The 12,397-nt window shown below is 40.7% G+C and overlaps 1 protein-coding gene across 1 annotated transcript in view; it reads left to right on the top strand.

Moving 5' to 3' along the window:
• Positions 1 to 12,397, top strand: part of LAMA3 (laminin subunit alpha 3) — a 100,026-nt gene that overhangs the window by 53,932 nt on the left and 33,697 nt on the right. Inside the window, exons 36-40 of the mRNA XM_054284554.1 lie at positions 990 to 1,154; positions 4,118 to 4,219; positions 5,177 to 5,260; positions 6,175 to 6,405; positions 10,136 to 10,249. Coding sequence (XP_054140529.1) covers positions 990 to 1,154; positions 4,118 to 4,219; positions 5,177 to 5,260; positions 6,175 to 6,405; positions 10,136 to 10,249 — 696 coding nt within the window. The remainder of the gene's footprint in view (positions 1 to 989; positions 1,155 to 4,117; positions 4,220 to 5,176; positions 5,261 to 6,174; positions 6,406 to 10,135; positions 10,250 to 12,397) is intronic.

Genomic DNA, 12,397 nt, shown 5'->3' with positions numbered 1-12,397 from the left:
ATGTCATCATTGAAGTCAATGATCTCCTTCAACATGCTTTGATAAGCACATATAATTTTCCATGTCTATATTATAGATGCATTAAGAATTGTGTGACAGATTCTATAGAGATTGTGAAAATTGTCTTTCTTACCTCCCTGTAAAAGAGACATGACATCAAGTGTGAGAAACAAAGATTTTAGTAGCATAAATGGCTGTAGACTGAAAAATAATGTGACTGAAAAAAAAGGCAACAGCTGCTTGAAAAAAGGCAAGAGAAAGGAAAAAAGAGGAGAGCTAGAGTGGTGGATGAGGAGTTTAGTTAAGGTTTAGACATAGACTAGATACAATCCAGATTGTGCCCTTTACTGTTTACAAGCAAAAGGTGAAAATGTGGCCTAAGTGAAATCAGTAAAAACTTCCTCTAGTCATTACTTGTCCTCCCCAAAAGCTGGTACATCATACACATTATGCTCTCTTTCCTCCAGCATAATGATTAAAAAAAGAGGCACAGTCTTTCATGAAGCAACAGCCATAAACATAAAATGTGCATTAAAGAGGCAGAATATTAGGCTACGTTGCCTGCCTCTCTAAAATGTCATGCAATGTCCCCTCCCTCACAGTTAACCTGTTCCTTACTCTGTCTTTGAGAGACAAAAATTTGATTTCGGAATGGACTTTAGAAAGCATCTCCAAATTATATCCTCGGGTTTGTGTGCACAATTCCTAGTTACTCCCAGAAGGCTATGTCTTCCTGTGGCTGAAGACAGAATTTAGTTTCCAGGTGACAAACCAAATGCCTGTGTCCCAAGTAGCTTTGGCACATCTTCATATTTTCACTCTCTTTTGAGGTCCATGGAATATCCATTGTTCAAAGACTTCAGACTGGCTCTGAAGAAGTTGGATCTCATCTAAGGGAATTAAAGCTGCTAAACAATTTTTTCTCATTACTTGGTAAAGTTTTAACAAAGGACGAGGCAAACTTTTGTTTCCTTTATGTTTTTCATTAGTTTGTGGATATGAGGAACTGGCGCTTGGAGGCAGTAGATGAACATATGGACATTCCAGTCACTTTCAATCCAGTCAGTAACAGTGTAGTGGCTGATGTTCAAGAATTGCCAGCTTCTGTGCAAAATTTGTACTGGAGAGCACCACCATCCTACCTGGGAGAGAAGGTAAACGCCACTTAGCTCTTCTGGTTTAGTAACATGTAATCATTTCTTTACCAGTGTCATTGAAAAAGAGTCTCATCGGTTTTCTTAGACAAGTTTATCGCTCTTCACTCGTCTCTCTTACCTGTCATGCAAGGAATCACACCATTTTACTTCTGAATATGCTTCTGAAATTAACCAATAACACAGAATTCATCGTATTGCTTGGTGCCAGGCAGGTCTTAATGTGAACAGCATGATCAAGAACTCAATGGCTCCAATGGCTCAAGCAGGTGGTACCTTCAGCTGCTTTTCTGAAGCCCAGAACATGTAGAACTTGGCAATGTGGCTGCTCTGAAACCCAGAACACGTAGGGCTTGTCAATTCTTTAGATTCTCTTGAGTATGTCCTGGGCAGATTTCCAAGAAAGTAAAAGCTGATTATGTGCTCAGTGGCACACAAAAGCCCCCAGCCTTTTGCTTTGGATATGCTGCTTGGGAAGAGCATCAACTGGTTTTCTGCCCTTTGTGTTCCTTGGGCTGGTGGCTGCTCTGTCAGCCCGTGCGTGGGAGCAGCCTTCTGCTCATGGTTAGTGCCATCAACATCTCAGCCTGAGGATCACACCGACCAGGGGACTCTGCTAATGGTGACTTGCAGGCCCAGAGCCCCCTCCTTGGAGCTCTGACAGTGCCAATCCTTACCAGCCTGTTGCAGGACACACAGCCTTTTCAGATGTGATCCTACTGACACACAAGAGAAAACAAATGGTGTTGACACCAAGACATGAAAGATGGTTCAATTTTTGAAGTTTCTCCTAGTCCTTATTTTAGAGACTAGAGCAGTATTTTTCTTCCTGCTCTCCTATGCTCAGAGCTGTATATATATATCTCAGGTGAACGGCACATTTAGTTTGAGTGCTTTTTCTTGACATTATAAAGGTTCTTATTTCAGTGCCCACAAATTATTTTTGAAAGGAATTTCATATTAAAGCACACATTATCACCTGCAGTGTTAAACCAAAAGTATTCTTGTTGTTCAGTAACAAGGTATAAAGCAGGCAATAACCCTTTTTAAACACAGCTGATGTGTTGTAAGATCAGTGCTAACTTATGTTGCATGTCCCAGTACCTGCCTAGGTCCTAGGCCTGCCATTACTTGCTCTTATTTACAATGACAGCACTGCAAATAAAATAGTTATAATTTGGGTTCTGCTTTTGCTGTATGCTGTGTATGAGTGTATATTTTAACACAGGCAACACTGCAGTAATGAAAGTCCCACCAAAATGCTATCTAGCTGTGAGTTTACTAGTTCATAAATTTACCAGTTATTCATGTTATTGTGTTTTGAAAATATCAGGGTTTGGTCTGCTTCCAGTGATAGCATCTCTTTTGGAAAATATGAACAAGATCACTTCAGCTATTTTTCTTTATGATGAGGGTATAAATACTGTTTTCCATTATCTGAACTTTTAAACTGGTTCCACTGGAACATTTATATTTAGCAGAGTATATTTTCTTTCCTCTCTCTGTCTTTTGTTTACAAAGTTAAAAGGAAATAAAATATAAAGTTAAAAGGAAATAAAATATAAAATGCGTAACAGTACAGAAACTAAGAGTAATTGAGAAATTGAGATCACATTGTCCCCATTTTCTTTTGTGTTTTATCATTCTATATAACTAACCTCTATATTCTGTAGTATTTATTTTCTAATGTCACCATTTGTGACATTAGAAAATAAATACTACAGAATACAGAGGTTAGTTTGTAACATCAGTATTGTCCTGTAAAAAAATTGAAAAAGTAATTTAACAGCCTCTCAAATGGTGCAGTTCTTAAACATGTTAAATAGGAAATCAACTCTAATTTGAATTTCCATGTTTTTTTAAAAGAATTCATTTATACAGTGTGATTTGATTGTGTTGGCAAACTATAGCCAATGTTCCAAATAATGCTTTTGAAAATGCAGTTGTATGAGGAGAATAGCATTAATTATGGACCTATGATCCACAGAACAAATTTAGTGTTGAGATGTCAGTATTTTATTTGTAATTCATCAGAGATATGCAGAGGAGTAGATCTTCCCTGTAGAAGAGCAGAACCTGACAAAGCAATTCTTCCATAGCAAAACCAAGGATAAGATGCAAGGGTAAATGAGAAAGGTGCAAACCAAAATAGGACATCCATGACATAATGCCTGATTTCACCTGGTACCCGCAAACCTTCCTTTGAAGGTCTTCTTGGGACAGAAGCTATCTAGGCTGTGCCTGGAGCTTCCTGTGCTCCCAGGGTGTTTTGTACTGAGTCCCTCACACAGCACCAGGGACGTGCTGTGTTTGTTGGGTAATTCAGCCACACTTGCCTGTGTCTGTTCTGGGCAGCAGCCCCGTGTTCAGTTGGGTCTGAGGCCACCTGTGGTCACCTGTAGCTGGTTTCAACTCAACCTAAGGGCACAGTCTCCTTACCACAGAGCTGATACCAGTAGAAATTCTGTCCTGAAGGTAGGGCAAAGGAATCCTGATTGGATTCATGTTTGCAGTAAGTTTAGAAAATGCTGGCTTTAAACCTGCTTAGTCTGCCTTCTTTTCATCCATGGCTATTCATGAGGTTCACCACCACTTTCACTGTCAGTCTGATGTCTGTTCTTGATGCACCAAATCTGCTCTGTACAGTCAGGGGAAGAGCAATATTTATGTAACCATGGGATTTCTCCATGACACAGGTGGTGTGAACCCAAATATGAAAAAAATACCCCATGACACAGGTAACCTTTCAGAAAACAGTATCTGCTCGTATGTCAGATACACACAGTAAACAAAATAGAAAGTGACTTCTTCCAAACAGCAATATTTTCATATTTTTTCTAAAGAATGAGGAGTAAATGTGTTATTTATAGTGCTGGAAGATGAGATAAACTGGAATAAAAATTTACATTAATATCAGGCAATAGTGCAGTAAAGTATATCTGGTCTTGTGCATTTTGTTACAGCTTTCTTCATATGGTGGCTTCCTAAGTTACCAAGTGAAATCCTTTGGCTTACCTAGTGAGGGCATGGTTCTTCTGGATAAGAAACCTGATATACGACTCACAGTAAGCTTTAAAATACTATTTTTTTCCTATAAGCAATACATGATTTTCATCTTACTTAACAACTATGGCAAATAGTGGACTTAACTATTAAAACATTAACTTAACTGTTAAAACCAATAACTATTTCTATAAAAGTGATTTTACTTAATTTTGCTCAAAACCATCAACACATCTGTCTCTGTTGCCAAAGTAACATACTATTAAGCATAACTGATTTGCAGAGCAAGTAAACAGATAAACTGGGATTTTCTCTGTAGAATATGCCTGTGGAAAAAAAAATAATCAATGCATTGCACACTTGTCAACAAGTATGGCCTCATCTCTGCAAAAGATGCCCTGGATTTCATGTGTAATTAATCTCATGTTCTGTGAGATTTTTTTTTCAACATAAAACTAAGCATAATTATAAGAGTTCAAGGGACGGAAACAAAGATGCAATTTAGGTTGACAGTTTTTTAATTTAACCACTTTAGAGCCAAAATTGAAATCTTTAACTGTTTGTTGAGATTCTCAAGGGGATGTTTTGTTTCCTCACCCCATCAGAAATACCAATTGAATGCTCCAGGATTCTTATTGGGAAATGTACCTCATAAACTGCTACCATAATACCCAAAGTTGCTGGTGCACTGGGATGCAAAAAAGAATGTTTCAAAATGCAAAACCATTTTTATTCTAAGGTAATAACTAGTTCCTTTGAAAGGTGATCAGCATTAATTTGATTCTCTTGATGTTTTACAAGGTTGTTAATAGGCAAAAGCAGTGAAAACCTTGCTGGCACCAGAACACAGTGCTCACTATACCACTTTCCTGAAAAAAAGGTGTACAGTTTTCCTAATATTACTCAGTTTTGATCCCCCAAACAACAGGATTAATGTGCTTCACCAAATTTTATTGTATCTGAACACTTTCCCATAACAAGTAGTGAAACAGCAATGTTATATCCTCATTCTCATATAGGGCCAACAAATGGAAGTTGTTTATATGGATCCCAACAACCCACTGCCTGATCGTCAATATTATGGCCGAGTGCAGCTGGTTGAGGTAAGAACTGAAAAAGGAATGGCCTTCTTTTCCTTCCAGAGTCACAGAAAAATGCACACATGCAGAATATGTGCAGAAATACCAAATACTTGGTAATGGTGTGGAATATAAATAACACTGTAGACCTTAAATATAAAGAACATTTTTTATCTCTCTTTACTGCCACAATGAACCTGGGTTTCTGGTTCATGACACCTAATTTTAACACCTCTGGGCTGGGCATCTTGTCCAATGTAGCCCACAGCATTCCCTCCAGGGCCAATGGAGTAATGGTGAATCAGTCCTCAATAGAAGGTGATTCATTGCAGCCACAGACTTTACTTAATAGGGATGGAATGAATTGTTATCTGTTTTCCTTGGTGTCTAGGTACTAGTTTAGAATGGGGTGTCCAACATTCAGGTAGGTGAATTCAGCAGGGATTATTCCTACCTTAAACCTGTGCTCAGAAGGTTGAACTGGGTAATTTATTTCATATGCAGACAAAGAAGATGTTTCTTCAAGCCAAGTTCCATTTTCAGCAATGCTATATTTATTAACAGTAAGAAAGCTCCAAAAGATTGGGTTTCTAGGATTTCACTTACTCTTAAGAATGAAAGCATTTTCCTTCACATTTTTATGGTTTGGTGGGTGATATCTCAACGAAATTTGGATGACTGAAGAACCTACAAACTTCTTCAGTTTTTAATACCTCAAAGCCATACTTGCACAAAGCTACATCCTTTCTTCATGCGCATTATTCTTTTTTCCACCCATTGTGTGTCTGCGCTCCTGGACTCTATTACCCCACACCAGCTGGCACTAGGCAAGTCTACTCCAGCGTGTTTTCTCCCTTTCTCTGCCCTCTGGTCTTCTTTGAAGCTACTCTTTCAAGCAGCTGCCGCGCTGTGCTCATTTTGTGCCCCTTGATGTGCAGGGCAGCTTCAGGCACGCCAGCAGCGGCCGGCTGGTGTCCCGGGAAGAGCTGCTGACCCTCCTGTCCCGGCTGGATGGCCTGCAGGTCCGGGCCCTGTACTTCACGGAGACGCAGCGGCTGGCGCTCGGGGAGGTCGGGCTGGAGGCAGCCAGCAGCGAGGGCAGCGGCAGCGTCGCGCACAGCGTGGAGATGTGTGACTGCCCGCCCGGGTACGCCGGTGACTCCTGCCAGGTAGGAAACACCCTGTGCCTCCACACTGTGCCATTACCTTGTGTCTTCGCCTACAGCTATGTGTACTGGGCTGGTTAGAGGAGCAGGATGGTGGTTGTAGTAATTAAGTGTGCTTCCTGTAAGCCTGTGCGCTTTCAATGGCTTGAGTGCTTTCACCATCTAAGAAGCACTGTGGTTCTACTGTGATTGTGGTTCTACTTGTGATTGCTTTTATGGAGCTGCAAGCATAATTTTGCATATGTAAGGCACTATGGTGAGGGATTCTTCTATGACACCCTTAATAATCTCTTACTTTACTGGAGAGCAGGTCAGAATTGACTTAATGGAAATCTGTGAGACCACACATGGTAGAGAAGGTTCCTGGTGTTTCTTATTTTAGTGGGGTCCAAGGGAAGTAGCCTGAATCCAGACAATTCAGGATACTATCTGTGTAGAAAAACATGTGAAAACTGAAATTAACGTATTTGCAAAAAATATTTGGAGATGTGTTTATGAAAGATAGTGTAGGCTTTGCAAAATAATGCTATTAGCTGAAGACTGGCACTACAGCTGTATATCCTGTCCTTGATGCAGTTCCTGTAGCTGTAATTCTTTTGCTTGTTACTTTGCTTAGCTTAAAGCTTGGCTGTTGCCATGTGTAAGCACCCAATGCAGCAGAATAAAGCACCAGAGAGATAAGCAGTGCACAAAATATGAGGAATTACTCTCTGAAAATGGTTGAGTATTACCATAAAGTGGCAATTGCTGTACTAACCTTGCAAAAGCTTTTTGAATTGAAAATGAATGAATAGTATCTAGGCTGGAGCAGCTGCAGGGAGACTGAACAAAATCATGTATGGCTGGCTTACATTCTGTGTATGCATCCACGGCTCAGGACAGGTAATTCATCATCTACAGAGTAACTATTTGATGAATATTTTTGATTTTTTCACACTTCTGTTGCTCTGTGCCACACACAAATTGATGAGCACTGACTGAAAATTCTACTGCCATCCCATTGTTTTCAACATACTACCTTGTTTAAATTAAACTTTTGGGGTTTTTTTAATGTAACCTGGTGAAAACACAAAGCTAAGGGAAGTGATCAAGACATTCACTGGGAAGTTCGTAATCCCTGTATATTTATGCAGCATTACTCAGGCAGTGATTTACTGCTCTAATCACCAGGCTGTGTCTGGCTGCCTTAGGTGGGGAGGAGGTGATGCCTGCCACACCCTGACTTAGGTATATATTGAGCTACAGGAACTGCGGAGTTACTTGTTAACCTCAGGAGCGGTGCTGTGTGCCGAGCGACTTGACTCACGGATAAAGTTTAAAGGTGGGGCCCATCCTGGCCCAGAACCTCATTAATCTGAGTCAGAAGCTGGAGAAGGAGGGGGAGTAATAAGAGAAAGAACAGTGAGCACCGAAGGGAGAGCAGCGAATGGTCACAGGGGAGCCAAAGTAAAATGATGGCCCGAGCACAGAGGCCAACAAATGCAGGATGGCTGGTTGTCACTTTAGTGTCCCTTGGGCATTGCCTAGCACAAGATATACAGCAGAGGCTCTCCTATCCCCACCTTCAGGAGAGGAGTCAGTGGCAACAAGTTCAAATGGATTTTTATCCAAGAGAGGTAATTTGCTCATTTTTTCTTCCTCGCTTCCTTCCTTCTTTCACTTTGTTGTTAAATGAACTGATTTGGTAACAAGTTCTATATTGCTTAATATAGTTTAAACTTCTATATTACTTAATATAGAAGTAATGAGAAGATTAACCTTTTGTCTCAAAGTACTTTACTAACAAAACTGTGTACAAGAGATTTGTTTTAAATTGCTGTTTACTTGAAAACAATGATCCTAAAAAGCGCTTGAAAGTGCCTGGAGCTTTATCTTCATGTGGAATCAGTTTATCATTTGTGTGGAATCACAAATGCTGCTTCAAAAACAATGTGCCCACGTACTCCAAATGTGTCACTTTAAAGACAGCATAAATAGAAAAACAAAAGGCTGTACAGATTTTTTTCCAAATGCAATTAGATGTATTTTTAAAATGTCTGATTTATTTTTCTCTCCAAAAAGAGACTTTAAGTAAATAAAATCTATATGCATTAGAGCATATATTTAGTCATGCTGTTAAATGTATTTTAGGCCCTGGTTTCTTCTGAAGCTGTGTATATTGGCTCCCTGTTGTTCAGGGAAAATATTCACTCTTTAATAAATGTGTCAGAAAAACTTCAACTGTCTATTCTAAATTTAGTCCTTGCTCACACTGAAGTCAGTATTCAAAGCTGTTGATGGTATTAGTATTCTGCATACTTCTGTTTTTCCACAATTATCCTATATGTAGAAAAGGCAAAGATGGCAGTAGTGATTGCTGTTTCAACAGCAGCAATTCAATATTCTTTTTGGGATTGCTTTGTGAAAGATGAGTACTTTTTTTCTCTGTGATAGTTCTGTCATTGAAAAATTCTCTGGTTAATCCTGCCTCTGCATAAATACTTATGCCTCTGACCACTGGAATATGATTTGTGGCGCAATCCCACAGACCCTTTGCTCTTCAGATTGTTTCCATCAGTCTTGGTGGTGCACTTACTATGAGGAAAGATTTATGGCTTTAGAGTTCATCTGTCACTTGTTCTCTGCGTGTTGCTGGGGCCAGCCCCTGCCGTGAGGCAAAGGCAAGGCAGAGGTGCAGCTCACAAGAACATTGCTGGAGGCAGGAACCTGGGAGGTGCTGCCTTCGTGGGGAGCACGGCTTTCTCCCCACTTCTGTAAGCTTTTGATCCTCTTTGCCCCACGCCAGCTTAGTTCCTGGGGAAAAGAGCTACAGAATAGGAAGTACAGACTGATGTCTGGTAGTTTTTAGTGTGGTTGGTGTGCCCAGAATATTCCAGGAGAAGATGAGCGTGAATTTTTGATCTGTATGCAGCAGGACTTCATGCCCATGAGGAATTCCTTGTGATTTCCCTGCTCATGTCAAGCAAGAGCCTGGTTTTAACATATTAGTTACTACCCTCCTGCTGTAGGTAAACACACTTGATGTCTCTTCCTTCATTCAGAACGTCCCTCTGGTTTAGCTCCCTGTTTAAATCCAGCTCTGATCTGACAGGCTGTGCTGCTGCTCCTGTGCCCTCAATAGTTGGAACATTCTTGTCATGCTTTCCCTGTCTCCAGGGCAAGCCTGTACTTAGAAACTAGACCACTGTATGTTTTGTTACATCACCTAGCTATGTCTAGGTGTGGCTTTACCTCTTGGTAGACTAAATTGTGGAAGTCATGATGAATGTATGTAAAAGGTATCCAGAACTGTTTCCAAGGAATACACTGTAGTGAAATTATTATCAAGATATAGCCACTAATTAGTGTGTGAGATTTCCAGGTGCTCTTCTTTAGATTCACACTACAGTGTTCTCATACTCAAATACTTTTCTGTGGTTTAGAAATCATATTCTACACCTTTGTACGTAGCCACAGGAGATGTATTTTTCTCAGGGGTTAGAGTCAAAATGATTAAACCATCACTGCCATAGTGTCTAAAGCACAGGGTTCAGACTAAACTTCATCTCCATTAATTGTTATTTACTGCATTAAAAAGTTTAAGCAACATTATGAGCTTAGGAGAGCTTGAGAGGAAATTCATGCCTTCACTACTCCTTAGAAATAGAAAACACTTTCAAAATGCACTTCCTGTAACATATAAAACTTTCTACCAATGCTCACCATTTTTTTTTTCTTTCTTCTTGATGTCCAGGAGTGTGGCATTGGATTTTATCGTGAGAATAAAGGAATATTTGCTGGACGCTGTGTGCCCTGCAACTGCAATGGAAATTCAAATAGATGTCAAGATGGTACTGGAAAATGTATTGTAAGTAATTAGTGACATTCAGTAAATTACTGGGTAGAAAAGGAGTAAACAACATTTCTCTTACTGCAGTATGGACCATAGAGTATTGTTAAATTCCAAGGAACTAAGAGTAATCCTTGTATGTCTTATTGTCTTAATTTTATACTGTTAATGAGCATAAGATGGGTACACTTAAATGTACATTTAATGTAACTGTGATTGATTGGAAGAATTTGTGTCCTTGTCTTAATTTCTTTCTTTCACCTGTAATTTTTGTTAGCTCCTGGTTACAAAAAAGTCACCACACTTTTACATAAGGAAACATTTGTAATTTATAGTAATCCTGGGTCTTATCCTGAGTTATGCAGTCCTGAGCTTTATACAGATATACTAGGATATGTCTGTATGATGATGACAAACAGCACATTCATGTATAGCATAGGGCTTTGCAGAACCTTGTTTAATCAGCTTCAGTGCATCTTCACTAATCATAGTCTACAGCTGGATGAGTTAAAAATATTGAATTAAATAAGATGAAATGAAAGTAATAGAAGTTAGATTAACTAGAAGATTTCAGCTGTTACAGAAGTTGTGGTGGGGTAGATTTTTCTCCTTGGCACTCTGTATTAAACCCAAAGCAGCCCCATGGGAGTGGATCAGCCCTCAGCAATGGAAGTGTGACACTTGGCTGACTGTGCTTCTCCAGTGTGTATCCATGATGCTTCTTTGAATAGCTTATCCTGAAAAATTCCCCCTTAAAAAGCTTTTACTAATTTTTCATTTACTGTGCAAACAAGAACCTTGCCAACATCTTTCATGGTCTGTCTTTTCTGTTACTTCTTCCTCATTTGCAGAGCATCCATTCTGCCTGCGGTGCATTCCTGCACGTTATGTCATTCTCCCTGACTTTGTTTCAACCAACCCTGTTGCTTTAATGGAAACTATAAACCAATTCAGCACATTCTGGGAGATGACTTACAGGCTGCTGCTTTGGAGGGGCAGGGCAGGCTGTGACAGGAAAGTGCTGCGGCACAGCAAGAAAGATCAAGAAGTTTCACTTCAGATTAGAGTTATGAAGGCAAATTTTACTTTCACCTCATGAAGTATGTGATCTAAGTTTTTCTTTATCTCATCCTTCTCACAGCTGGATTAACTTTCAGATAGGTAGAGCTAAATCAGCCCTTAGTCCTGGGCAGGCAAAGTCATCCAGAATAATGTGGTGAAAAATGAAAGCCCTGAGGGCCTTTATTTCCATCATGAGCTTCCGCCCAACCAAGAACAAGTTTGTCTCTCAGTAGAGGAGCCATGGGACAAAAACCTGACATGGTGCAGAGAAGACAAGGAGGCCTCCCACTGTGGAGCCATCAAGTTCCACATCCAAAGTGCAAAGCTTGTTCACTTGGCTTCCTGCTCCTCACCTGAAGCCCCAGACCTGAGTACCTACATTTGTCAGTGTCCCTCCAGTGACAGCCTGCAGAGGAGGCTTTGTGAGGGAGGCTAAGCCCAGGCTGGCTCCTTTCCCTGTGCAGCAGCAGCACAGCCCTCCCTGGCTCAGGCAGTCGCTCTCCCACTGCTGCATGCTGCTGGAGGGCGACGAGTGCACTGCCATGCTGCTCGAAGAGGGGAGCAATGGAGGGCGGGGGGAGGTGGAGAAGAATGAAGACCTTGGTTCTCATGTGAAGGGAAAAAGCATTTCTCTGCCATTAGTCAGGCTTTGTGTCCTCATGGTCCCTGCCCTTCCTCCTGGAAGGCACATTCCCTCAGCAGCAGCATGGTGCTGAGACTTGCTGATTCCATGGCATGTTGCTTCATGTCACGGAGCCCCACGTGTTTGATGTAACCTCGGCAGCTCTGCTGTGGCCCTGACACTGCTCTGACTCCCTGGTACCATATGGGGGCATATGGAGTCAGCTGGAAGTTTTCCTTTAGGGTTTGCAGTACTTGGTTTGGAGATGCTGTGACTCTAGAGCTGTCTCTGACCCTGTAAAACTTGAAGGAAGACCCATGAGGGAGTTGCTGCTCTGGCTTCATTGCACTGTGCCTAGGGAATTCCAGCCTTTATATGCCATGTATCTAGAGGAGCAGCATGGCACATTTAGGGTGGCTTATATGTGAAATAGCTGAAATTTGCTTTGCAATTGCAGAATTGCTTCAGTTTCTATAGACAGA

The sequence above is a fragment of the Melozone crissalis genome, unplaced genomic scaffold (assembly GCF_028551555.1).
Source record: "Melozone crissalis strain CALT ecotype California unplaced genomic scaffold, PUWL_Pcris_2 ptg000042l_1, whole genome shotgun sequence".
NCBI classification, from domain to species: Eukaryota; Metazoa; Chordata; class Aves; order Passeriformes; family Passerellidae; genus Melozone; species Melozone crissalis.
This window is presented reverse-complemented; position numbering and strand designations above follow the sequence as displayed.